This window comes from Euleptes europaea, chromosome 5 (assembly GCF_029931775.1).
Source record: "Euleptes europaea isolate rEulEur1 chromosome 5, rEulEur1.hap1, whole genome shotgun sequence".
NCBI lineage: Eukaryota > Metazoa > Chordata > Lepidosauria > Squamata > Sphaerodactylidae > Euleptes > Euleptes europaea.
Window position 1 is genome coordinate 8,372,071 of NC_079316.1, and position 27,093 is coordinate 8,399,163.

The window sequence follows — 27,093 nt, forward strand, 5'->3', positions numbered from 1 at the left end:
TCTCTACCTTAAGGAGTCTCAAAGTGGCTTACAATCACATCCCCTTCCTCTCCCCACAACAGGCACCTTGTGAGGTAGGAGGGACTGAGAGAGTTTGGAGAGAACTGTGACTGGCCCAAGGTCGCCCAGAAGGCTTCATGTGGAGGAGTGGGGGAAACCAACCCAGTTCACCAGTTTAGAGTCCACCGCTCTGAACCACGACACCACCCTGGCTCTCCAACGTGGTGACGTCACTCGCCCGTGCGCCCAGAAGTGATATCAGTGCATCGTCAGGGACTTTCTAGCATTCTGCAAAAAAACCCTCACTATGGTTTTATCATAGAGTTTTGCAGAATGCTAGAGTGTCCTTCTGGCTTAACCCGGAAGTAACGTGGGTGCACGGGGGCTCCAGTGGGAAGCTAGGTCTTCCCCCTCTCCAATGCTCCCGCTCATGCCCCAGACACCAGTGGGGATCAAGATCAATGGTAATTAACGGAGGCCTCACAGCATATTGGAAGGGCTGGTAACCATCTGTGTGAACGCCAAGAACGCTTCAAGATGCAACTCCCATCAGGGTTATATTAATCTCCTTATACGATTTTAACCTTCCCCGTCTCTGGAGTCTCACGGCTGGTTAGCAACATTTAAAGGCAATGAATAAGTAATAAAAATACTTCTGTCCCAAAGGTATCGTTACGAGAATCCAGCATTCATCTCCAACCGCAAAAAGCTGGCCTGGATAAGTAGCCTGGCAATACCCTCCCAAGACTGGCTGAGCCAGCCCAAGGTTTATACGGGGCCGCAGGGACACACATGCATCTGATTAGGATCATCCGCTGCAGCCCGAAGGGCATTCCCCCATATAAATTCAACAGGTGCAGATCACCCCAGCATAAAGGGGCTTCAATGCCATAGAGTCCAATTGCCAAAGCAGCCATTTTATCAAAGAATCATTAGGAGTTGAAAGAGACCACCAGGGTCATCTAGCCCAAACCCCTGCACAATGCAGGAAATTCACAATGACCTCCCCCCCCACACCCCCCTAGTGACCCCTACTCCATGCCCAGAAGATGGCCAAGATGCCCTCCCTCTCATCATCTGCTTAAGGCAGGGGCGGGGAACCTTTTTTCTGCCAAGGGCCATTTGGATATTTATAACATCATTCGGGGGCCATACAAAATTATCAACTTAAAAATTAGCCTGCTGTATTTGGTCAAACATTTAGCCAAGAGGCACGACCGGAGACGGCTCTGAGTGTCTGCCACATACAGCGACTCGCTTTTGAGCTCTGCTGTCCCCAGCTGGGCCCAAGAGATTCAGGCAGGGCAGCATCCTTCGAGCTAGAGATCTACCAGGACCCATGAAGGGCCAGACCAAATGATTTTGGGGCCTTATATGGCCCCCGGGCCTGACGTTCCCCACCCCTGGCTTAAGGGCATAGAATCAGCATTGCTGACAGATGGCCACCTAGCCTCTGCTTAAAAACCTCCAGGAGAGCTTACCACCTCCCGAGGAAGCCTGTTCCACTGAGGAACCGCTCTGTTAGAAAAGGAACCGCTTTAACTGTTAGAAAACTGTTTTCTCCAGGTGAACTGCTCTCTAACGGCTGTAATAGGAGGAGATCTCCAGATAGTACCTGGAGGTTGGCAACCCTAGGTAACCCCTCTAGCACAACGTCCTCGGGCAACGAGCAGAATACCAATGCCGTAAACCTTTCTAACGAAATAGGTTTTATGGACCCGGGACCCCCAGAGTTATTTATCCGGCCCCTGGGAGAAGGGGGCGCAAACCTCCTGCCGTAATAAAAGCCAGCCGCGGCCGGCACAGCCCACGAAACACTGTCGGTATGCCTCGCGCCGGCTGGCCGGCCCCAACGAGGTGTTTGATTGTTTTTAATTCCAGTTTCGGTTTTTAATTTCAGCTCGTGGCGGGGAGGAGGGAGAATGGGCCGGAGGGGCGATCAATCCCGCGCAGAGGGGGCCGCGGGCAGGCCCTGGCACTTGAGCCAGGCAGGTCTCCGCTCTGCAAGCAGGAGAACTTGGCAGCGAGCGGGCAATCGGCTGGCCAGGGCGCCAGCCAAGGGCCTTTTTCTTCCCAGCGCGCGTGAATACGGCTTAATTAAATTGTTCTCATCTAACCCGCTGTCTTATCTATATTGCTTGGGAAGATTTAAAAAAGCAGTGGAATGCTAATCATTCCTGCTGTCCGACACCCCCTTCCTCGCCAGTCTTGCATAACCAAACCCCGCAGACGAGAAGAACGCAAACGAGAAAGATGGCGAGGCCGGGAAGGAGGCGCATCTTCGGAGAGGAGAACAGGTGAAGGCGAAAACGCAAATTGTGGTTAAGTGTGTAATCGATGGGCATAAACGTGGCGTTCTCCTGGGACACGCGACAGAGGGCTGGAGCTGACATTATCGCCGCTCCAAAGCGTGCGGATTTTAACCCCCTCGTGGGGGGTAGCTGGCAGCCGGCTTTCCCAAAGAGCCCCAGCCTCTGATTCCAGAGGTTAAAAAGAGGGCAGGACTGCCCAGTGGTTAGAGAGCCCAAAGCTGTGGCTCAGCTATGCTCCCTTCCGTCCCCTCCGTGGTGCTGGTCGCGTATTCTCAGACCCCCACCCGGTTGTGTAAAAGGGCGTGTGTCGGTGTTCGGTCTTTTGGCCAAGACTGGTCCTCCTGGTCCGGTACACAATTGCCTGAAAGCTGGCGTGGTGTAACAGTTAGGCAGTCGGATTGGGGAGACCCGGGTTCAAATCCCATCTCAACCATAAAACTTGCTGGGTGACACTATGCTACTCGATAACGGTTTTGGACTGCACCTTCAACACGCTGGGGGGCGTGGCAGGGGCTGTTTTAGATCTCTTGGCCTCTAGTCTGTGCAGTTGCCCTGAAAAGGGGTCTTCCTGTGTGCTGAAGTTGCTTAGTGCTACAGGAACGGGACTCTACACATGCTCAGAGGTCCTAAAATATTACTTTTCTTTGGTTTTAAAGGAGGAAGGTGTCTAGAGTTGACGGGGAATGTTAAATACGGCAATTAAAGAAAGGGGAATGAGAGCCAGTGTGGTGTAGTAGTTTAGGTGTTGGACTAAGATCTGGGAAACCCAGGTTCGAATCCCTACTTTGCCATGGTAAACTTGCAGGGTGACCTTGGGCCAGTCACACGCTCTCAGCCTCGACCCTGGCAAGTATTTGGATGGGAAACCTCCAAGGAATACCAGGGCTGTGATGTGGAGGCAGGCAATGACAATGTCTCTTGCCTTGAAAACCCTACAGGGTCTCCATAAGTCAGCTGTGAAGAGGAAGAAGGTTGGTTTTTATATGCTGACTTTCTTTACAACTTAAGGCAGAATCAAAACGGCTTACAATCACCTTGCCTTCCCCTCCCCACAACAGACACCCTGTGAGGTAGGTGGGGATGAGAGAATGTGACTAGCCCAAGGTCACCCAGCTGGCTTCATGTGTAGGAGTGGGGAAACAAATCCAGTTCACCAGATTAGCCTTCGCTGCTCGTGTGGAGGAGTGGGGGAATCAAACCCGGTTCTCCAGATCAGAGTCCACCGCTCCACTACACCACGCTGGAAGACTCCAACTGGGGGGGGGGCTCTTCAAGGGGAGATTATAAATTCCCAGGACATGGAAAAGAAGGTCTATTATCTTACAGTTTCTGACCAGGGAGGAACAGCTAGGTCTGAGTCCAGTAGCACCATAGCGACCAACAAGATTTTCGGAATATAAGCTTTCAAGAGTCAGAACGCCCTTTGTCAGATGCCTTTGACTCTCAAAAGCTTACACCTGAAAATCTTGCTGGTCTCTACGGGGCTACTGGGCTCAAATCTAGCTGCAGACCAACATGCCTACTCTCGGAAACTAGCTGGCCAGGGACAAGCTATGAAGGTCTAGATTTTCACCTATGGAGTCTATCTTGTCCAACATGGCAAGGGACAATGGAGAGAAATCCCAAGCAACAGAATTTAGGTAACATTGAATTTTAAATTACTGCAACTTTAAGTAATAGTAGTCTGTCCTAATTAAACATTGCTTAGGATTAAACACTGAGTGTTGGGTGAGAGGATTGTGTATTTTCACCTTTTCTTTCTATCCTTGCTCTTCCTGATGCGTGAACAGAATATGCATCCTCTTTTTTATTTTTATTAAACTTCCTTATCTTTTGAAAGCTTGAAGCCTGATCTCTATAAACACACTATGACTCTTTGGCCTTGCTATATGAAATGAAGTAAGGGGGAGAGGCAGCAGGTAAGCATTGTATTCCTTGGGTGCGATAGCTCGAAACTGCGAAAGTACGATTGATTGTCCTTGTAGGAGTGGAGCATCTAAGCGGCAACACGGGCACAGAGGACTGGATGAACAAACGGGTCGCGACCCACACTTTAAGAAACTTTGCTCTAGGAAGTACCTAACCTATCCGGAGACGCAAACCACCTCAGCCCTGCATCTGCCAATATGGGACGACTACCACCGGCCTGCCTTACAGGGCTGTTGTAAGTGTTATTCAGACATAATGCCGGCATACAGCTTGGCAGTCTTGGGAAAAAGAAGGAAATAAATATTAGAGCCTGAGGTTGCAAACACCTAACGTCCAGCCTACTGGGTTATGGCTGGTTTATGTCCCATTACTGTGCGTCTTAGGAAGGGGACAGCCAGCCTACGTCAGGATTGCTCTTTCGGGTAGCACAGTCTTTCCCCCATTGGGCAAACCAAAGGCTCTTTGCACCTCCGAAGCCAAACCCTATTCATGGCTGCATGCACGTTGTGAATCTGTGGGAGCTGAGAATACAGCACTGGGCGTGAAATTCAAGAATCTCTGTTTATTTTCTTTTAAAAAACAGTTTCTACTATCTCGGTTGCAAAGGTGCACTTAAAAGCGCATGGGAATTACCTGCTGAATCCCAAAAGAGGGGACTGAAAACGGTTTCCAGGCGGACGGGAGGCTTTCAAACAGCTCCCTTGCCCCCTCCTCATGACTAAATTATGCATAAGCTAATCACGCGCAGTCGCTCTATTTGCATAATGTATACAATTATGCAAACAGTTTACACAAATCCGCGCCTCTCCTGGAGCGCCGGCGCTTTGCTTGGTGGAGATTGCCTGGGTACAGAATTGTATTTGTTGCTTATTTTTTTCCAAGGAGGCCCTGGCTATACGGCACTGAGCCGGCTTTCGTGGCAAACGCTCCCCACTTTGCAAGCTGCTCCCTTCTCATCCCCAAGCATGGCCAACAGTTCAGTTCTCTCTTCTCCCCAAGACCTCCCCCCCCCCGTTAGTCACAAGGGCTTGCAAATGGGGCCAGTTCTTGCAAATTTCTAGTTCTGATGCACTCAGAAATCAGTACTCCCAAACCTCTGTCTGGGTGGCCCACGGAAGAACTCGGAGACGAGGGAAGCTCCAGAGAGCTATTTCTCTACTCAGAGGCTGATCCCTCACACCGTGCTAAAAGGACATTCTACATTTCCCCCACTCCACCTTTGTAATACAAATTAAAATCTGCCTTGGCCAGAACCCTCTTGTATTTTTCTCCCTCTCACATAATGCCAGAACGCGCGGTCACCTGCTGAAGCTGGAGGGTGACAGATTCAAAACAGATCAAAGGGAGTATTTCTTCACCCAACACATAGTTAAATGGTGGAACTCCCTGCCCCGGGATGTGGTGATGGCCGCCAACTTGCAAGGCTTGAAGAGGGGAGCGGACATGTTCATGGAGGAGAGGACTATCCATGGCTACTAGTCCAAAGGGATACTAGTCATGATGCATACCTATTCTTTCCAGGATCAGAGGAGCATTCCTATTATATTAGGTGCTGTGGAACACAGGGAGAATAATGCTGCTGCAGTCGCCATGTTTGTGGGCTTTCTAGAGGCACTTGGTTGGCCAACAGACTGCTGGACTTGATGGGCCTTGGCCTGATCCAGCAGGAAGCCCAGGGTTGCTACGCGGAGGCAGGCAATGGCAAACCACCTCTGTTGGTAGTTGACTGCGACTTGATGGCTCTTTCCACCACCAAGACACCGGTCATCACCACATCTCGTGGCTGTGAGTTCCACAAGTCAACCACCTGTTGTGTGATGTGCTGATTCCTAGATTCAAGAGTGGCAGCAGAAGATCTAGAAGGACTGTGAGCTGCGATGAAGCAGGGCTGTCACTGTTGGGTGAAATCAAAAGCCAGCTCCAAGACAGCCAGGATGGAGGAGGAGGAGGAAGAGGAAAAGTTGGTTTTTATATGCCGACTTTCTCTAAGGAAGAATCAAAGCGGCTTACAGTCACCTTCCCTTCCCCTCCCCACTAGAGACACACTGTGAGGTAGGTGGGGCTGAGAGAGCTCTAAGAGAGCTGTGACTGGCCCAAGGTCACCCAGCTGGCTTCCTGTGGAGGAGTGGGGAAACCAACCGGGTTCTCCAGATCAGAGTCCACCGTCCTAGAGTGTCAGACTGGGATCTGGGCGAACCAGGTTCGAATCCCCACTCTGCCACGGCAGCTTGCCAGGTGACCTTGGGCCAGTCACACACTCTCAGCCTAACCCACCTCACAGGGTTGTTGTGAGGATAAAATGGAGGAGAGGAGAACGATGTAAGCAGCTTTGGAGAAAGGCAGAGTAGAAATGATGCCAACAAACAAATAAAGGGGCAGAAAAAGAACGGTTTCTACTTGCACTCCAACACAGAAGCCGGAGAGCTCGACAAGCTTTGCAGTCAACCAGCGCAATACGCGGGGAAGAGAGGCGCTAAGAGGAGCGCAGGTCATTCACAACTTCCAGGATCTTTTTCACAGCCCGAACCCCTCCATTCTCCTCGAAGCCAATCCTATTTAAAGGCCGTATCAAAAACTCAGTTTCCAATTTGAGCTGTCTTGTCCCGTCTTCGTGCAGGTATCGAGGCCATTAGCGTGTTTCCCCCTTGTGGCAAAACCACTCAGACAACTCCCGACTCGCTTTCTCCAAAAAGAAATTCTTCAAAAACCTCATTAGCATGTTCTGCCGCGGGGCCTGGCTTTTGATCATAGCCCACGGACCGGCGACGGCAAGGAGACAAGCCCCGCTAGCCCCAAAACAGAACAAGCAGCAAACAGCCCGCGTTGAACCCTAGCCACTTTCTGTTTCCAAGGAGGGTTGTCAAAATGCCAAGCGGGGCCTGAAGCCACATGAAGCTGCCTTATCAGACTCTCAGTCCATCTAAGTCAGTATTGTCTACTCAGACCGGCAGGAGCTCTCCAGGGTCTCAGGCAGAGGTCTTTCACATCACCTAGTTGCCCAGTCCCTTTAACTGGAGATGCCGGGGATTGAACCTGGGACCTTCTACATGCCGAGCAGATGCTCTACAAACTGAGCCACAAGCCCCTCCCCTAAGTTCACACATGCGCTCCATCACCCTTGGTATTCAAAGGTAAAACTGCTTCTGCACATGGGGGCTCTGTAAAGCTCTCGCAGACCCAACACCCATTAATTAATCAATCTCAGTTTCGAAGCTATTTAAGCCAGAGGTGCATTCCCAAATGTACCAGAGTGGTTCATTCCCAAAATAACTGTGTGAAGATGACTCAAATTATGCATGCTCATGCCTGTGTAGGTAAGATGGATAGCATCCAGGGACAGGGCTTTTTTAGTGGTGGCACCTTCTGCCTGCAAAGCAGAGGTTCTTCCACTGAGCCACAGCCCCTCCTCAGCCAGCATGGTGCAGTAGTTAAGAGCAGTGGAGTCTGATCTGGAGAACCGGGGTTTGATTCCCCACTCGTTCACATGAGTGGCAGACTCTAGTCTGGTGAACTGGATTCGTTTCCCCACTCCTACACACGAAGCCAGCTGGGTGACCTTGGGCAAGTCACACTCTCTCAGCCCCACCTACCTCACAGGGTGTCTGTTGTGGGGAGGGGAAGGGAAGGTGATTGTAAGCCAGTTTGAGTCTCCCTTAACTGGTAGAGAAAGTTGGCATATAAAAACTAACTCCTCTTCTGCTGCTGCTGCAGCATGATGCACTTCCGCCCTGCCTTTGGCTGGGGGACCAAATAAACGATGCCAAATATATGCAAACCACATGTAAATATACTTAATTTGCTGTAGTCACAAAGCCCAGATTGTCTCGGTGCAGAAAACAGACTTTGCTTTACAGCAGGGTATAAACATGCCCTGCTTATCACGCAAACTGTCTCAGTGGCTCTTCCCTGGATACAGTCGCTGGCGGGGGCTTCGCCATGGCTCAGCTGGGTACCAGCATGCAGCCGATGGACAACCAACCCCACGGGCACCCACCCAGGTTGGCATCGTTCAAGCCAGAGGAGACGGGGAGCTCCAAGCCACCCAAGTGTGCTTGGAGTGGCCCAACGGCCCCCCGGTCGGCCCCAGCCTGCGGGTGCCGCGGCAGACAGTCGGCGGTTCCCGCGGCTGCTTCCCACTGCAGGCAACTCCCGGAGCAGTATATCACAGCCCTTCTTCGTGATTTACAGAGCATGGTACAATATAATCACAACTCGGCAACAATGTACCAAACAGATTTACTTCTCCTGAGCAAATATGTCTCTGAGTAATTCATTACCCGACGGGTATGCCCGGCTCGCAACTCATCATCCATCTACTAACCAATGGGGACGGACCTCACAACTCATCTCCGGCTCCCCGTCCAACGGGACCGCGGCTTGGGGCTTCATCATCCGCGCGCCGCCCAATGGGGGAACAGCGGCCCGCTTCCCATCGATCCGCCGCCCAATGAGACGGCGGGCTGGAGGCTCGTGGCCCCGAAGGAGGCCAAGAGCCTGCAATTCACCATTAAGTGATGCGCTTTGGGTTTATGGAAGCCGAGATTTACGGCTTATAAACAACTTATTATCCGACACGTTTCAGCTCATTGAAAAACAGAACTGCGGGTCGTAAACAATTCATTATCCACCATGTTGCCAATAAACGGGCAGGCCGAGGCCCGTCGTGAATCAGGCGACGCCAAGAGCGATCAGCAGGAAGGGCGGGTGGCGGAGAGGTGGAAACTGTCGCAAATAATTCCAGAGAAGGAGAATTCCCACATGTTGGGGGATCCCTGTTACTCTCTGCCCACTCGACACCAGGTCCCCACCCTTTCCGCCCTGCCTACCTCCCACTCTCCAATTGTTACTCCAATGGAGAGCCAGCGTGGTGTAGTGGTTAAGAGCGGTAGTTTGGAGTGGTGGACTCTGATCTGGAGAGCCGGGGTTTGATTCCCCACTCCTTCACACGAACGGCGGAGGCTAATCTGGTGAACCGGGCTGGTTTCCCCACTCCTACACACGAAGCCAGCTGGATGACCTTGGTCCAGTCACACACTCTCAGCCCCACCTAACTCACAGGGTGTCTGTTGTGGGGAGGGGAAGGTGATTGTAAGCCGGTTTGAGTCTTCCTTAAGAGGTAGAGAAAGTCGGCATATAAAAACCAACTCTTCTTCTTTTTCTACTCTCCTTCTTTCTAGGGCTCTAGGCTGATGCTGCACTGGGCAGGGGGTTGGACTAGATGGCCTCTATGGCCACTTCCAACTCTACTATTCTATGAGTTCCAGAACATGCACAGCAGGATCCAAATGCCCCAGTGTGTCCCAGTAAAGACAACTCACCTACCAGATACTGCCGACACCTTTGCCAAAACACCATTCCTACTGCCCTGAGACACACAGATGAGAACTGACCTAAACTCTAAAAATGAGGAGGGGCCGTGGCTCAGTGGAAGAACCTCTGTTTGGCATGCAGAAGGATCCATGTTCAAATCCCGGCAGCTCCAGTTGAAAGGATCAGGTAGTAGTAGAAGAAGAAGAGTTGTTTTTTATACCCCGATTTTCTCTACCTTTAAGGAGTCTCAAACCAGCTTACAATCGCCTTCCTTTCCCCTCCCCACAACAGACCCCTTGTGAGGTAGGTGGGGCTAAGAGAGTTCAGACAGAACTGTGACTAGCCCAAGGTCACCCAGCAGGTTTCATCTGGAGGAGTGGGGAATCAAACCCGGTTCTCCAGATCAGAGTCTACCGCTCTTAACCACTATCCCACCCTGGTGATGTGAAGGACCTCTGCCTGAAACCCTGGAGAGTCACTGCCAGTATGAGCAGGCAACACCCACCCTGATGAACCAATTGCTTATTCAGTATAAGGCAGCTTCATGTGTTCAGAAGGCTTCTCGTGCCTAGAGTTTCCTCCTCTAACATGTTGGGCAGGTTGCAGAGCCCCAGAACCTGTTCCAGAAGATAGTGCTGGGCCTGGAATCTGGGTAGATTAGACTTCACGTTGCTCTATACCCGCAGGTAAGCTGGAAAAAGATGTTATTTAAACATGTGCAGAGTGTCATCTCATTTACATAACCAGATTGCCCACAGGACCCTGGCACAGTAGCTTCCAGGTTGTTTCCCCCAAGTCCTTTCACCTCCCTGTCTCCCACAATTTAACTATGCGTTGAGTGAAGAAATGCTTCCTTTTATCTGTTTTGAATCTCTCACCTTCCAGCTTCATCAGATGACCCCGCGTTCTGGTATTACGAGAGAGGGAGAAAAGCTTCTCCTTGTCCGCTGATCTCTCAACGGCAAGAAAGCTGGTCTTTAAAGAGCCACGGGGGCTCTGAGCCCACTGTACAACACTGCCTTCCAGTGCTAGGCCTCATTGACTGAGAAACCTCTTCAGACTTTCAGCAAGAAGGTAGATAGACCTCCATTCATGGAATATGAGAGAGAGAGGCGAGAGGAGAATCATAGAAAATAGAGATGGAAGGAACCTCCAGGGTCATCTAGTCCAAAGCTTCTTAAACTGTGGGTCGCAACCCCATATGGGGTTGCGTAACTAAATGTGGGGGTCGCAAAAAAAATTGGCAACACTAAAAGGTTTCTGAACCTATACCAAAGAATTGTTTTAAAATAAATTTCTTTATGATTTATTATCAGTAAATGTTTGATTTGTATACCTATTTTATATACCCGGGGTCACGTGAAAATTCCTCAGGTGAAAAGGGGTCGCAAGTGGGAAAAGTTTAAGAAGCCCTGATCTAGTCCAACCCCATAAGAACATACGCAAAGCCCTGCTGGATCGGACCCAGGCCCATCAAGTCCAGCAGTCTGTTCACACAGCAGCCAACCAGGTGCCTCTAGGAAGCCCCCAAACAAGACGGCTGCAGCAGCACCATCCTGCCTGTGTTCCACAGCACCTAATAGGATAAGCACGCTCCTCTGATCCTAGAGAGAAGAGGTATGGACAATGCAGGAAATTCACAACTTCCTCCCTGCCCCACCTCACCCCTAGTGACCTCTACTCCATGCTCATAAGATGGCAACAACAACAACCCTCCAGGATCCCTGGCCAATCTGGCCTGGAGGAAAATCACTTCCTGACCCCCAAAGCGGTGATCAGCATTTCCCTGGGCATGTAAGAAGGGCCACGACAGCCAAGAGAAGAACGAAACAGATGCAGCCAGAGGGTGCATAGCCTGCGCCTGTGTGCGCGCGGACACACACCCACATACCGAACCTGTGAAGAGCTGAGCGTCTCCTTGCAGAGAGGGAGGGAAAGACACCGTCTTGCAAGCTCCCCCCCCACCTTCGCCATCAAATGCTCTCCGTTACCGCTCATGGGTTTTTACGTGGGCTGCTACTCGGCTCCTTCCCGGGGTAGGCGTGGCATGGCCGAGGAGCAACGGGCTCCGTCGCTCCATCTGAAAAGCTGTCAGTCCCCCCCACCTTCCCCGCTGCGTCCCCCGACAAAAAAAACCCCACCACCCACCCGCTCCCCTACTCGGGCTCCATAATAGGACTTAATCATAACAGCCATTAGCTGGGCCGAACGGCTACAATTACTACTATCTCCGATGGCAGAGCTCCCCCTCTTTCCCTGGCACTAATGCATCCAGCTGGGATAATGGCTCCCAGCTTCCTTGGCAACACGGAGGGGGCCCCCACAGCCTCTTCCCCCCCTCCGCCCCATGTCCATTCTGGGCGTTTGAGCAACAAGCAAGACCTGCCCGGAGCATGTGCGGGGTTTTGCGCCTACTGCGACAGGCCCCAGATGGATTTTCCGCCAGTACATTCCACAACATCCCTGATTCTTGGTACCTAGAACATTTAGGTGGCATATATTCATTTATACATGAAGTGGTTACCAAAATGAAAACCTTTCACCAATAAAATCTGAAAATTGTTATAAGGGTTAATATTAGGGTTGCCAAGTGCCCGGTGGTGGCAGGTAAAATCCCACCAATCCACCGGGCTGCCCGCCAACCAGCTGAGGGCCGGCGGGCAACTCGCACACGCGCGACGCACCCATGTCACTTCTGAGTTTACTCGGAAGCGACGCAGATGCTCTAGCAACCTCCGCAACCTGGGTTTTACTTGCGGGCACAGAAAAGGCCCTGCAACCCTGAATATCAGGGAAGTCATGCTCCAAAGACCAGGTTTCCTGTAAGAACAAAATGTCATGCTCTTGCAAGAAAGTTAAAAAAATCCGAATCGTGGAGTTTATTCCTTCAACCCCCAATGTTCTAAGACAGGAGCTTTAATTGCCAGGCCGCTATCGAGATCTTATTTAAGTTGCCCTTCTTATAACAGTAGACTTGAATGTCGAAGTACAAGTTTTAGATATTAACCCTTGTAACAGTTTTCAGATTTTATTGGTGAAAGGTTTTCATTTTGGTAACCTCAGATGGATTCGCCGCCCTTCTCCCCTGCACCCGTTCTGGTCAAGGCTGATCAACTGTGAACCACAGCCCAAAAAACCCGAAACATAACACAACACACAAACACCCCAGAACAAACAAAAAAAGCCCCATATGTGTTTCAATCTCAAGATTGGCTTCAAGTCCCAAGAGTTGGAAGACGGATTTGAGACTTGTTAGCTGAGCCTTACAATTTAACCAGTCAGAAAGATTGATCGAATCCCCCCCACCCCCCAAAAAACCAGGCTAGACTAACATGAAGACTTGTTAGCTCAGAGCCAGGGTCAGACCCTGTTACCGGCCAATCTTCTCCCTCCCTCCCCGACTGAATTTGTGGGTTTTCACCCACACATGACATTAGATTCACTTACTCTTTCATCCCCACAACACTAAGGTCAAAGCCGCTGAGAAGAGAAACGTTGTGCAATTTGTGCGGGTGACATAAATGCCCCTGGGTGGGCCCTATGGAATAAAGGAAATGGGGCACAGCACAGAGAGGCAAAATCCCCTCAACCTGAGATCATCCCTTGCTCAGCCTGATGGGAAGGTAGACAGGTCAGGGAAAAGGAGGTGGAGAAAGAAAAGGAGAAAATTGGGGCTGGTCTAATAGAGATGCTATATGATCAGAATAACTGAAAACTTGGAAATCCCTGTTTGCCATTGCGACAATAGGACTAAATCCCGAGTACAATAGTGGAAGAAAAAAGAGGGGAATAAAACCCAACCTGAAAACAGAAGCTGGGTACCCAAGGTTGGGAAGAAAGAAAGAAAGAAAGAAAGAAAGAAAGAAAGAAAGAAAGAAAGAAAGAAAGAAAGAAAGAAAGAAAGAAAGAAAGAAAGAAAGAAAGAAAGAAAGAAAGAAAGAAAGAAAGAAAGAAAGAAATATAGAGAGAGACTAAAAATATAATGTAGTAGAAACGCCAAGTAAAGGTTAAAAATATTTAAAAACATTAAAATAGCACAATGGTATTTCCTAGGGTTGATCTGCGTGTCTGTGACAGTAGGAAAGGTGTTTTGGCAAAGGTGCCAGCAGTATCTGGTAGGTGAGTTGTCTTTACTGGGACACACTGGGGCATTTGGATCCTGCTGCGCATGTTCTGGAACTCATAGAATCATAATTCACAGTGGGTAGCCGTGTTAGTCTGTTTGCATTAGTCAAAAAGGGCAAGAGTATCTGAAGAAGTGAGCTGTGGCTCACGAAAGCTCATACCCTACCAGAAAATATTTTTGTTAGTCTTTAAGGTGCTACTGGACTCTTGCCCTTTTTGACTCATAGAATCATAGAGTTGGAAGTGGCCATAGAGGCCATCTAGTCCAACCCCCTGCCCAGTGCAGAATCAGCCTACAGCCCTAGAAAGAAGGAGAGTAGAAGAAGAAGAGTTGGTTTTTATATGCTGACTTTCTCTACCACTTAAGGAAGACTCAAACCAACTTATAATCACCTTCCCTTCCCCTGCCCACAACAGACACCCTGTGAGGTAGGTGGGGCTGAGAAAGCTGTGACTAGCCCAAGGTCACCCAGCTGGCTTCATGTGTAGGAGTGGGGAAACCAACCTGGTTCACCAGATTAACGTCCACCGCTCATGTGGAGGAGTGGGGAGTCCAACCCGATTCTCCAGATCAGACTACACGGTTCCAAACCACTGCTCTTAACCACTATATCACGCTGGCTCTCAATAGGGAGCCCAGTTCCCTTACAAACTATCGGGATGGCAACAGACCAGTCCTGGCACTTGGGAGAATTAAGATAGCCTCGGAGCGTGCCCGGCTTCCTTCCTGCCGCACGGCTGCCACTTACGCCTTTGCGCTTCTGGAGCTGAGGTGGCAGAACAGATAAAGGGCGGGGTGAGGAAAAGAGGGGGCGTGGGGCAGAAGATACCGCGATTCGGCACCTGCCCCGGCTGCCAAGGGGGAGAAGCCAGAACAACATCCTGGGCGTGGGTGGGTGCGCACGCATGCGCGAGGAATCGATTGGCCAAGCTGTGGGCAGCAGACCAGACTGGGAAATGCGGGGAGGGGGGGTGGCCTCTCTGCCCCCCTTCATCCCACCCCCTCTCTCTAGGCTGCACTCAACGCGGGAGTGTGATTACCCAGCCCGGGGGCGGGGAGCCCACAAGCTGTGATTTTCGCTAATTGTTGTTTTTGCTGAAAGGTAATTAAAATCCCTTTTTATTTCATGTGCGCCGGAGACCTCAACGCCGGCTGCGAGAGAAAAGAGGGGGATGGAGAGGGAGAGAGAGATGGAGGGACAGAACTGCCATTGCAAAGTTGGGCGTGGGGGAGAGGGTGACAGTGATGGGGACGAGATGATGATGAACAAGAAGATGATGAAGATGATGAAGAGACACCTGGTTGGCCCCTGTGTGAACAGATTGCTGGCCTTTATGGGCTTGGGTCTGATCCAGCAGGGTCTTCCTTATGTACTTACTGATAGATCACGACAGGTCGCCATGTTAGTCTGTCAATAGCAGAAGAATAGAACAAGACTCCAGTAGAACCTTAAAGACTAACAACATTTCTAGCAGGGTATGAGCTTTCGTGAGCCACTGCTCACTTCTTCAGATAACAGGTCTCTGAAGAAGTGAGCTGTGGCTCACAAAAGCTCATACCTTGCCAGAAATTATGTTAGTCCTTAAGGTGCTCCTGGAGTCTTGTTCTATTTTGACTAGAGCCAGCGTGGTGTAGTAGTTAAAAGCGGTAGTTCGGAGCGGTGGAGTCTGATCTGGAGACCCAGGTTTGATTCCCTTCTCCACCTCAGGAGCTGCGGAGGCTAATCTGGTGAACCGGGTCGGTTTCCCCACTCCTCCACACAAAGCCAGCTGGGTGACCTTGGGCCAGTCACAGCTCTCTTAGAACTCTCTCAGCCCCACCTACCTCACAGAGTGTCTGTTGTGGGGAGGGGAAGGGAAAGGGATTGTAAGCCGCTTTGATTCTCCCTTAAGTGGTAGAGAAAGTCGGCATATAAAAACCAATTCTTCTTCTTCTATTTACTGGGCATTCAAAATGAACAATGTAAATAATGAAAACAGATAAGCTTCCAAAGCCCCCCTTGTTCCATCACGGCAGCCATAGAAGAACGGAGGTGCTACATGTGGATATCCCAGACGCCAGTTAATACCAAGCTTCACTATGAGCTAAGGAGGGGCAGCTCCTCTTGAGTTTTTGGCGCTCCTCAAAATCTGGAGCTCTAAGCGATAGCCTTGGTTTGCCCAGTGGTGAGACCCGCCCTGGCGCTGTCTATCCTGCCTGGAAGCGGCTCTCCAGTTGAGGCAGGGGCCCAGACCCAAGCCGCAGAATTCAGGACCCTCGGCATGCAAAGGAACCTACAGCTCCTCAGCCTTGCATGCTTTGGGTGCCTTTTATTGCAATTGCTCAGGAGGTACACAAGCGATCGCATCCAAATATTACAATCAATTCAGCTGCTTTACAGAGATAATAAACTTTTCCCATTAAACTTAAGAGCCCGAGTCTTTCTCCCGAAATAAAGATTCCGCTTCTACGGCAAGGATGCAAATGCATCGTTTTTCGTTTAATATTAATCTGACACGCCAACAAATCAACAACGGGCCTCTCGGAGTAATTGTACCGCGTCAGGCTGTCGGCACACCCAGCTGCAGAAGACCTCCTCCGACTGGCGGCAGCTCTCCAAGGTCACAGATGGAAAGGGATCTTCCCCGCCCTCTCGCCCACAAGATCTTTTCGGCTGGAGGGGCCGGGGATTGAACCCGGGACTTCTTGCCTGAGTGCCAACAACAAGACATTGCCCCCCATCCAAATTACACCACATCCTACTCTTGTGGTGTACCTATATGGCTGCTAAGGCAAAAAAGCTGGTAACGGAAGAGAAAGATTCAAAACTCAGGTTCAGCTGCCAACCTGACCATGGCTTATCCTGGGTTGCCCACCAATCTGTACTGCCAGTCCTATACTCTGGTTTCTCCAGCATGGTGTAGTGGTTAAGAGCGGTGGACTCTTATCTGGAGACCCAGGTTTGATTCCCTACTCCTCCACGTGAACGACAGACTCTAATCTGGAGAACCGGGTTGGTTTCCCCCATCCTCCACATGAGTGGCAGGCTCTAATCTGGAGAACCGGGCTTGATTCCCCACTCCTCTACATGAGCAGCGGACTCTAATTGGGTGAACTGGGTTGGTTTCCCTCCTCCTCCACATGAAGCCAGCTGGGTGACCTTGGGCTAGTCACAGCTCTCTTAGAGGTCTCCCAGCCCCACCTACCTAACAGGTGTCATGGGGAGGGGAAGGGAAGGAGATTGTAAGCCGGTTTGATTCTTCCTTAAGTGGCAGAGAAAGTTGGCATATAAAAACCAACTCTTCTTCTTCAGATCATATAAACCCAACCTGTACCGCCAGTCCTAAGAATCCAACTCAGATCAACCCAGATGCCTCTAAAGGTACCTCCTAGGCTGGCTTCACTCAGCTGCCCCACCCATCCCTCACCTCCAACTTGCAAAACGGAGGAAAACCAACTTGCCGACAAACCTGCTTTTCCTGTATTTTATAACAGGGATCCCAACTGGGCACCCCTGAGCACCACAGAGCCCGCCAACACCTCTCTCTGTGTCTGTCAAGTGTCTACAAAAAGTGGGCAGAACCAGTTTCAGAGGGTAGCCGTGCTGGTCTGCAGAAGAACAACTGGATTCGAGTCCAGTAGCACCTTCGGAGTCAACAAGATTTTCAGGGGTATAAGCTTTCTAGAGTCACAGCTCCCTTGGTCGGATATGAACTCGTATCTCCAATGGCCAATCAGAAGCCCTGCTGGGCAAAGGCCCCCACCTGGCTCCGCTCAGCTGGATTCGAGCCCAGTAGCATCTTACAGGCCAACAAGATTTTCGGGGGTATAAGATGCAAAATATCTCAGAAGCTAAGCAGACCCACCAAGGAAGTCCAGGGTTGCTACACAGAGGCAGGGATTGGCAAACCACCTCGGTTTGTCTCTGGCCTTGAAAATCCATAAGTAGGATGAGGAGTGGGAGGAGGAAGGAGGAGGAGGCGGAGGAGAAGGAGGAGTTGGTTTTTATATGCCGACTTTCTCTACCACTTAAGGAAGAAGCAAACAGGCTTACAATCACCTTCTCTTCCCCTCCCCACAACAGACACCTGTGAGGTAGGTGAGGCTGAGAGAGTTCGGAGAGAGCTGTGACTAGCCCAAGGTCACCCAGCTGGCTTCATGTGGCGGAGCGGGGAAAGAAATCCAGTTCACTAGATCAGCCTCCGCCGCTCATGTGGAGGAGTAGGGATTCAAACCCGGTTCTCCAGATTAGCCTCCGCCGCTCATGTGGAGGAGTAGGGAATCAAACCCAGTTCTCCAGATCAGACTCCACCGCTCATGTGGAGGAGCGGGGATTCAAACCCGGTTGTCGAGCTAAGAGTCCATCGCTCCAAACCACCACTCTTAACCATTACACCACACTGGCTCTCCAAGCCAGCTGTGACTTGATGGCATCTTTCCATACCTGCCAAAAAGTATTATGTTGATTGCGCCTGCCTCTATGTGTGTTCCTGGGGGGCCAAAGACATCTCTTTTTATTGGCATTGCTCCTCTGGGTCTTGTAGCCCCACCATGCCTTCAAGTCTCATGTCTATAGCACCCCTCCGCAAGAATTCTCTTGTCTCACCTTTTAAAAAACCCTGATAGATGAGAGTAAGAAGCTTAGTAGAACATATGAAGCAAATATGTTCAAAGCAATGCCAATGGATTGTGGAAAGGGAAATGTTTTCCCAGGGTAACTAATAAGCGAAAGAGAGAGATCAAGATCTTGTGACCTCAATTATCAGGGCAGGATTACAGTCCATCTTAAGCTTCACAGACAGCAAGAGATAAGCAGCAGGAAGAAGAAGAGTCGGTTTTTATACTCTGCTTTTCTCTACCTTTAAGGGGTCACAAAGCGGCTTACAATCGCCTTCCCTCCCCCTCCCCACAACAGGCACCTTGTGAGGTAGGTGGGGTTGAGAGAGTTCGGCGAGAACTGTGACTGGCCCAAGGTCACCCAGCTGGCCTCACGTGTAGGAGTGGGGAAACCAACCCAGTTGGCCAGATCAGAGTCCACTGCTCATGTGGAGGAGTGGGGAATCGAACCCGGTTCTCCAGATCAGAGTCCGCTGCTCATGTGGAGGAGTGGGGAAACAAACCCGGTTCTCCAGATTAGAGTCTGCCGCTCTTAACCACGATGCCACGCTGGCTCTCAAGAACTCCCAGTGGCAAGATACCCTGTCCTCTCTCCATACCAATGACTTGCCAAGGCTGCAAAAGGAAATCTGTGGCGGAGCGCGGAACTGAATATGCTGGAATGACACTCGGGGCTTGAGAATTCAGAATTTGAGACTTGTGAGCTGAAGACTTGGTTCCGCTGTCAGTATTGCTCCCTTGACTCACCCTTCAGGCAGGCTGTCTGATTTGGAGCTTGTCAAAATCAGAATGTCCTATGAAGAAAAAAGTGGCAAGGTATCTAGGAAGCTCCGTTAAGGGGGCTGTGGAGTTGTGGTGGTAATGGTTGCTAGCCAGTAGGTGCTTTCCACAGGTGGCTTTAACCCACGATCAAACTGTGCAAAAAAATATGGAGAACTGGGTTTCCCCCCCCAGAGATCATCTGGGATACAGAATGGTACATTGGCCTTACAGGCTGTATTTCCAATGCTGTGTCTGTCTTCACCCTTCAGCCCTGCATGCCGGCAAGTGCTGGAAACCGAGAACACTAAAAGGGGGGGGGAGCCGTTCCAGGAATGCTGTCTGCCGCCCCCCCCAGTCCCAACCGTCTCCTGCTCCCCTCCGTTTAATTACCACTAATGTAAACTGTGCTCCATAAAACCGCTGGCGCACCGCCTTGAGAAGCTGAGCAGGACAAGTCCCATAAATTCACTGCAAAGAGCCGAATGCACTCTCTGGGTCTTTTCTCGTCTCTCGACAGTGTTCCCCCCCCCCCCTCCAGCCCGCCTTCCCCTTCTTCCTTCTTGGCTAAAACCGGTATTTGCTCAAGGGCAAAAGCTTTTTAAACAGGATCATAAATGCTTATTACACGGGCGATGTGCTCGGCTTGATGGGATTAGCAAGGGGGAGAAATTGATCACCGGGCCCTGCCCCCCCCTTATTGGAGCAGGAGAGCGCTTGCCTGGAGGGGGAGGGGATCCCCGAGTCAGCTTGTTGGGGGGGGCATTTTCTGCAAGCACAGGAGGGGAGGGTGGAGGAGAGGTTCCCCCCTCCCCATCTGGAGGTGCGCATTTACAAGAGCTGGGAACCTTTCCACCAACGGTGCTCATGGGAACCATGCAGGGCTGGGCCAGCTTGCCCCGGGGTGGGGCGGTGGCCAGGGCCCATGGCTTCTGGTGGGGCCCTCCGCTGCTGATTCCCTACTCATGCATCCCTTCTGATGCCTGTTCTCACATCCTTCAACACACGAACACATGAAGTTGCCTTATACTGAATCGGACCAACGAGGTCCATCAAGGTCAGTATTGTCTTCTCAGACCAGCAGCAGCTCTCCAGGGTCTCAGGCAGAGGTCTTTCACATCACCTACTGGCCTAGTCCTTTTAACTGGAGATGCCGGGGATTGAACCTGGGACCTTGTACGTGAACACATGAAGCTGCCTTATACTGAATCAGACCCTGGGTCCATCAAAGTCAGTATTGCCTACTCAGACTGGCAGCAGCTCTCCAGGGTCTCAGGCTGAGGTCTTTCATATCACCTACTTGCCCAGTTCCCTTTAACTGGAGATGCTGGGGATTGAACTTGGGACCTTATGCATGTCAAGCAGAGGCTCTACCACTGAGCCGCAGCCCCTCCCTTCCACCGCCTGCTTGTGCATGCTTTGTCACCTCTGGTCCCAACTGCATGTGCCTCCCAGAGCTGCTGGAGAAGTGCACGTAGGTGATCATAGGGTTGCCAACCTCCAGGTAGTACCTGGAGATCTCCTGCTATTACAATTGACGTCCAGCCGGTAGAGATCATTTCACCTGGAGAAAATGGCCGCTTTGGCAATTGGACTCTATGGCATTGAAGCCCCTCCCCTCCCCCAAACCCTGCCCTCCTCAGGCTCTACCCCAAAACCTCTCGCTGGTGGTGAAGAGGGAGCTAGCAACCCTAGTGGTGCACAATGCATCAGCGTTCATTGTGGCCAAGGCTGTGGCACTCATAGCTGCACCCACCCCCAGTGCCATCGGGGAAAGGGCATGCAGGCCGTGTGGGCAGCTGTGACCGCAGGTGGTGGGAGACATTGCTAGTAGGCAGAGAAAAGGTACGTGGGAACACGTGGGTGGGTGGGCAAGAATGGGGGCCTAGTACTGAGAATAGGGGGCCCCTGAGCACACTCTCCCAAAACCTGGAACCGGCCTCACATCCACATTTCAGGGAGGGGAAGGGCTTGGGGTGGGGAAATGCAAGGGAAAGGCAGGGACAGAAGAATGATGGCCAGCTCAAGGTTTATTTACCTGGTTTCTTTGTTTATTTAACCATTAAGTATTTAAGTATTGGAAGGGCTGTCACTTAGAGGAGGGCAGGGAGCTGTTCCTGTTGGCAACAGAGGATAGGACTTGCAATAATGGGTTTAAATTGGGGGCGGAAAGGTACCGGCTGGATATTAGGAAAAAACTTATTTACAGTAAGAGTTGTTTGATGGTGGAATCACCTGGGGAGGTGGTGAGCACCCCCTCACTGGCAGTCTTCAATCAGCGGCTGGACAAACCCTTGTCAGGGATGCTCTAGGCTGATCCTGCATTGAGCAGAGGGCTGGACTAGATGGCCTCTATGGCCCTTCCAACTCTGTAATTCTATGATTTATTTTATTTATATCCTGCCTTTCTCCCTATGGGGGACTCAAGGTCGCTTGCATCGTTCCCCTCTCCTCCGTGTTATCTTGACAACAACCTTGTGAGGTAGGTTAGGCTGAGAGTGTGTGACTGGCCCGGGGTGACCCAGCGAACTTCCATGGCAGAGTGGGGATTTGAACCTGGGTTTCCCAGATCCTGGTCTGATGCTTTAACCACTACGCCAGGGTTTAGCAGAGTTAGGAGGTCTCTGCTGAGATTTAAAACTGTGCCCCAATCTCATTCTGGGGTGTGCTCTGCGTTTGCGTGCAAACCTATGGTCAATTGTCCAAGCCCTGTGGCTCAGTGGCAGAGCAACTGCTTGGCATGCAGAAGGTCCCCGGTTCAATCCCCGGCATCTCCAGTTAAAGGGATTAGTCAAGTAGGTGATGGGAAACACCTCTGCCTGAGACCCTGGAGAGCCGCTGCCGGTCTGAGTAGACAATATTGACTTTGATGGACCGAAGGTTTGATTCAGTATAAGGCAGCTTCATGTGTTCATGTGATTCCCCACTCCTCCACATGTGTTCATGTGTTCAAAAGAAACCGTGGGGCTCCGGTGTCGTGGGAGGGCTTCAAAAACAGCTGGATCGCTGGGTGAATTGACGTCTCCCAGAACTTTCTTCAGGGATTTTCCCGTCCCTGACTGCTTGGGAACCCTACATCAACGTCCTGCCTCTGTATTTTTTTTCAAAAAACCTTTTTGTTTAGGAAGGCTTTCGAGGAGACAGATGGGTGAACGATTTTTTTTCAGAGCCCAGATTATTTTATGATCGGCTGCTGTGCGTTTTTCAGACGGCGTTCGAGGGTTTTATTTTTGGGGCGTCGTAATTTGTCTTTTTACTGCCTGGAAGGCCGCCACGATAGCGTTCGCAAGCGGGAGCCAGGAGGCAGGACTGGAACTTGGAGAATATAATCAGGAACAGTCAGAAAGGTTTCTCGCTCCCCCGGCCTTTCCCCCTGCGATTCCCCTCATGCCTCCCCCAAAGCTCCTTCTCTCTGGCTTCAAACGTCTCCTCAAAACACTTGACCTGCAAAGACTGTACAAAGGGTCCCCAACCTTTTTGAGCCTGCAGGCTCCTTAGGAATCCTGATACATGGTAGAGGAAGCAACCACAAAATGGCTGCCACAGCAGGCGGAGCCAGCTATAACATGGCTGCCGCAGGAGGCGGAGCCAACTGCAAAACGGCTGCCGCAGGAGTAGGGCTGCCGAGTCCCTCTTCGCCACCGGTGGGAGGTTTTTGGGGTGGAGCCTGAGTAGGGTGAGGTTTGGGGGGGGGACTTCAATGCCATAGAGTCCAATTGCCCAAGAGGCCATTTTCTCCAGGGGAACGGATCTCTATTGGCAGTAGATCAGCTGTAACAGCAGGAGATCTCCAGCTACTACCTGGAGGTGGGCAACCCTACGCAGGAGGCAAACCCAACTACAAAATGGCTGCCGCAGGAGGCAAAGTCAGCCACAAAATGGCTGCCTCAGGAGGCAAAGCCAACTACAAAATGGCTGCCGCAGGAGGCAAAGTCAGCCACAAAATGGCTGCCTCAGGAGGCAAAGCCAACTACAAAATGGCTGCCGCATAGGTAGGGTTGCCAACCTTCAGGTGCTAGCTGGAGATCTTCTGCTATTACAACTGATCTCCAGCCAATAGAGATTAAATCACCAGGAGAAAATGGCTGCTTTGGCCATTGGACTCTATGGCCATTGGACTCTATGTCCCAAAAACCTCCCACTGGTGGCGAAGAGGAACCTGGCAACCCTACGCATAGGGTTGCCAGCTCCGGGTTGGGAAATACCTGGAGAATTTTGGGGGGTGGAGCCTGAGGAGAGCGGGGTTTGGGGAGGGGAGGGGCTTCAATGCCATAGAGTCCAATTGCCAAAGCGGCCATTTTCTCCAGGGGAACTGATCTCCATTGGCAGGAAGTCAGTTATAAAACCGGGAGATCTCCAGCTGGTACCTGGGGGTTGGCAACCCTACTGCCGCAGGAAGCGAAGCCAACTCCAAAATGGATGCCACAGGAGGCGAAGTCAGCCACAAATTCTCACTGAGCGAGGTTGTGCATAACTCTAATAGTCGCTCTTCAACACTTCAGGCAGCAGCTCTGTTTAACAGGCTGCTTTAAAAAAAAACCCCGAATCTATCATTTAAAAATTATTTGCTTGTATATACTCCTTACCTTAAAGTGAAGATCCTTGCGCTGTGGCGGCAGCTGCTGTCAAAGCAACTTTTAAGAAAAAAATCTGCCCAGCCGATCAGATCTCCAACCCTGCTGGGCAAAACCCCCACCTGGGCCCCGGGTGTCATGAAAGTTGTCAGCGGGCACCAGGGTGCCCGTAGGTGCCACATGGGGGACCCCCGTTTCAACAAAACCCACTGTCCTTGTCCCAGTGTGAAACTAAGCCCCTTAAGGATGTACCCCTGCCTCTCGGTCCTGACACGAAGAAGTATAGCTTGTAAGCTTATCGAGGCAGGTTCCTGTCTCTTGGGTTTTATTCCGCGAAGTATTAAGCACTCCGGGAAGGCATTCAAACAGGGGATAGTTGGTCCTCCCTTTCACGTTAAAAACCCTACAAGGCCTGGGGCGGGGGGAATTGGGGATGGGAGGACTTGGACACTTCTTTCCAAACGCCTGGGGTTACCACAAAAATATGGAACGTTAACCAAAAACCTAAGGGTTAACCCCCCTAAAATGTCTTTAACTTGCAATGTCTGTACATTGACAGATGTTGGAAAGAAAAGGAAAAGAGGGGGAAAGAGAGGGAAAGAGAAACCTATTCCCTTCCCCTGCAGCCCTCGTAAGTACCTGGGTTCCTTCACACATGCCTAATAATGCACCTCCAATGCTCTTTGCAGCTCAATTTTACTGAGTGAAACAGCAAAATCCATGTGCGCAAGTGATCGTGAAAGCGCCTTGAATGTGGATTGAAAGTGCATGGTTAGGCATGTGTGAAAGCGCCCGCACATCCTGTAATTAATTCATGAACTCGCATAAAAGTCATTGGACACTATGCCACAGGATATCCCTGCTCCTTTCTGCCCAGATAATGCATCGCGCTTTCAGGGTTCCAAAGTGCTTCTCCCGCATTATTTTGTTATCAACCTTACAACAACCTTGCAAGTTAGACCAGCCTCCTCCTTCTCCAGATATTACAGACTGCGGTTGGGCGGGTCAGGAGAAGAGCAGATTATTTAACGCCAGCAAGTGAATATGACTAAGAGGGGACTGGGAGAATCTCCCAAATTTCAGCTCATTTTCTTCCCCCCCATTTTGCCACACCAGTTTCTCGCCTCCGTCTCCCACGCCACGAGATTTTGTCAACTGCCTTGCTCGTCCTCGGCCTGTGTGGCGCAGGGCCTGTTCTCCTCTCCAGGAATCCTTTTCCGGTTCCCCATCACCACCCCCTGCACGAACGCCCCCCCACACACACACCTGAAGTTTGGAGCGGACGCCCATTCCAGCGCCAGGCAGGCCAAATCCACAGTGGCGTACACCAAGAGGAAGAAGATGGTCACAATGGCGGCGATGGTGTTCAGCTTCCCGGAGAACAGCACCAGCTGGCGTAGGGGAGAAGACAGCGACGGGCACGGGTTACAAACAACAGTGAAAGGCATTCCATGCCAAGGAGCCTGACTCCTTGCCACAGCTATGAAGCAGTGCAATTTCATAAAGGCCTCTGAGCATGTACCAAGTGCCTTTCCCTCAGCAACATAAGAACAGCCTTGCTGGATCAGACCAAGGCCCATTAAATCCAACAGTCTGTTCACACAGTGGGCAACCAGGTGCCTCTGGGAAGCCCACAAACCCGACGACTGCAGCAGCACCATCCAGCACCTAATATAATGGGCATGCTCCTCTGATCCTGGGGAGAATAGGTCTGCATCATGACTAGTATTCACTTTGACTAGTAGCCATGAGTAGACCTATCTTCCATGAACATGTCCACTCTCCTCTTGAGGACTACCAAGTTGGGGGCCATCACCACATCCTGGGGCAGGGAGTTCCACAATTTCACTATGCGTTGTGTGGAGAAATACTTCCTTTTCTCTGTATGGAATCTCTCACGTTCCAGTATTATGAGAGAGGGAGAAAAGCTTCTCCCTGTCCACTCGCTCCATACTATTAAGGTTGCCAGCCTCCAGGTAGCAATTTATAAAAATACTTGGATTGCACAGTTGAAGTTAGGCAAAAAGAGCAATCACTATGGCTATTTACAAAAACCATTGAGACCAAATTACACAAAATAAATTTCTTATTAGTGCTTTGTTTCTGCACAAAATAATATTTTTCCAAACTTGGATATTGTTACAATAACAAATGAAATCAAAACATAATATCAATATCAACTGATATCAAGACAGGCTTCCGGTAACTGTCCTGTTTCATATAAATATTTTCATCAGTTGGTAAGTATTCAGCTGGTAAGTATAAGTTCATATAATCATTTAATCCTCTTCTTTATATTTCCAGGTTCCTTGCTGGAGAAATTGAGGATTTGAGTGCACAATGGCGATCCCACAGTGTTTCATTAACCTAAATAATGTTATAGCCAGAAAATCATTTACAGTAAAGCCAAAGTGCGAGTACATGCAGCTTACAAAAGGTAGCGGCTGGAGATCGCCTGCTATGACAACTGATCTCCAGCTGATAGAGATCAGTTCACCTGCCGTTGGAAGTCCCTCCCCTCCCCAAATGCCACTCTCCTCAGGCTCCACCCCCAAAACCTCCCGCTGGTGGCGAAGAGGGACCGGGCAACCCTAGATCTCAGGGAACCCCCCCCCAAGATGGATGGGGCTCCCCCCCCCCCGGCTGCTATTAACGCTAGCAGGAGGGAAAAGGACAGGTATTTCCACCCACCCACCTCCACTTGAGGTTAACCACAACAGAAAGTTGGGGAAGGGGACTGAACACAGTGCGAAAAATGTTCAAACCCACCAACCAAAGGGGGTCCCAGCTGCCTTTCAAAACCTTAGAAATATGCCCAGTTACTGAATTCCTGCTTCCCATTTAGTTGTTCCTTCAAAGGAAAAAAACTGAGCTGGTTGGGGGAAACGGGACAGTCCTTGTGGGGTTTTTAAGAAGAGCTGGTTTTTACATGCCGACTTTCTCTACCACTTAAGGAAGAATCAAACCGGCTTACAATCCCCTTCCCCGCGACAGACACCCTGTGAGGTAGGTGGGGCTGAGAGAGCGTTAAGAGAACGGTGACTAGCCCAGGGTCGCCCAGCTGGCTTCATGTGGAGGAGTGGGGAAACAAGCCCGGTTTTCCCGATCAGAGCCCACCGCTCCAAACCACCGCTCTTAACCACTAGACAACACTGGCTCCCTTAAGGCCAACATATTCTCATCTGAGCACTGAGTCAAAATCCATCTCCCAGCTTTCTAAATCGAGGCCAAAAGACCTCTTTATCAGAGGCAGAATTCTCTATTTGCACATCCTGTCGCCACAGACCCAGCGCGCGCGCACCCCTCTGGAAGAATGCATTTTCACCAATTCATGTATATTCAGAAAAGGAAGTTTTTCACATTCTCATAAGAATAGGGCATCTCCCATGCATCGAATCAGACCACCAAGAACCACCTGCCCCATCACGGTCTACTTTGACAATGGCACTCTCCCTTCCTCCTGCGCATCATGCGCTCTGTGACCAGT

General features: G+C 50.8%; 1 protein-coding gene across 1 annotated transcript in view; it reads right to left on the bottom strand.

Annotated features, from left to right (window-relative positions):
• The window catches only part of LOC130478431 (solute carrier family 12 member 9-like), a 103,637-nt gene that overhangs the window by 15,265 nt on the left and 61,279 nt on the right, over positions 1-27,093 (bottom strand). The window contains exon 9 of the mRNA XM_056850571.1: positions 24,873-24,997. Coding sequence (XP_056706549.1) covers positions 24,873-24,997 — 125 coding nt within the window. The remainder of the gene's footprint in view (positions 1-24,872; positions 24,998-27,093) is intronic.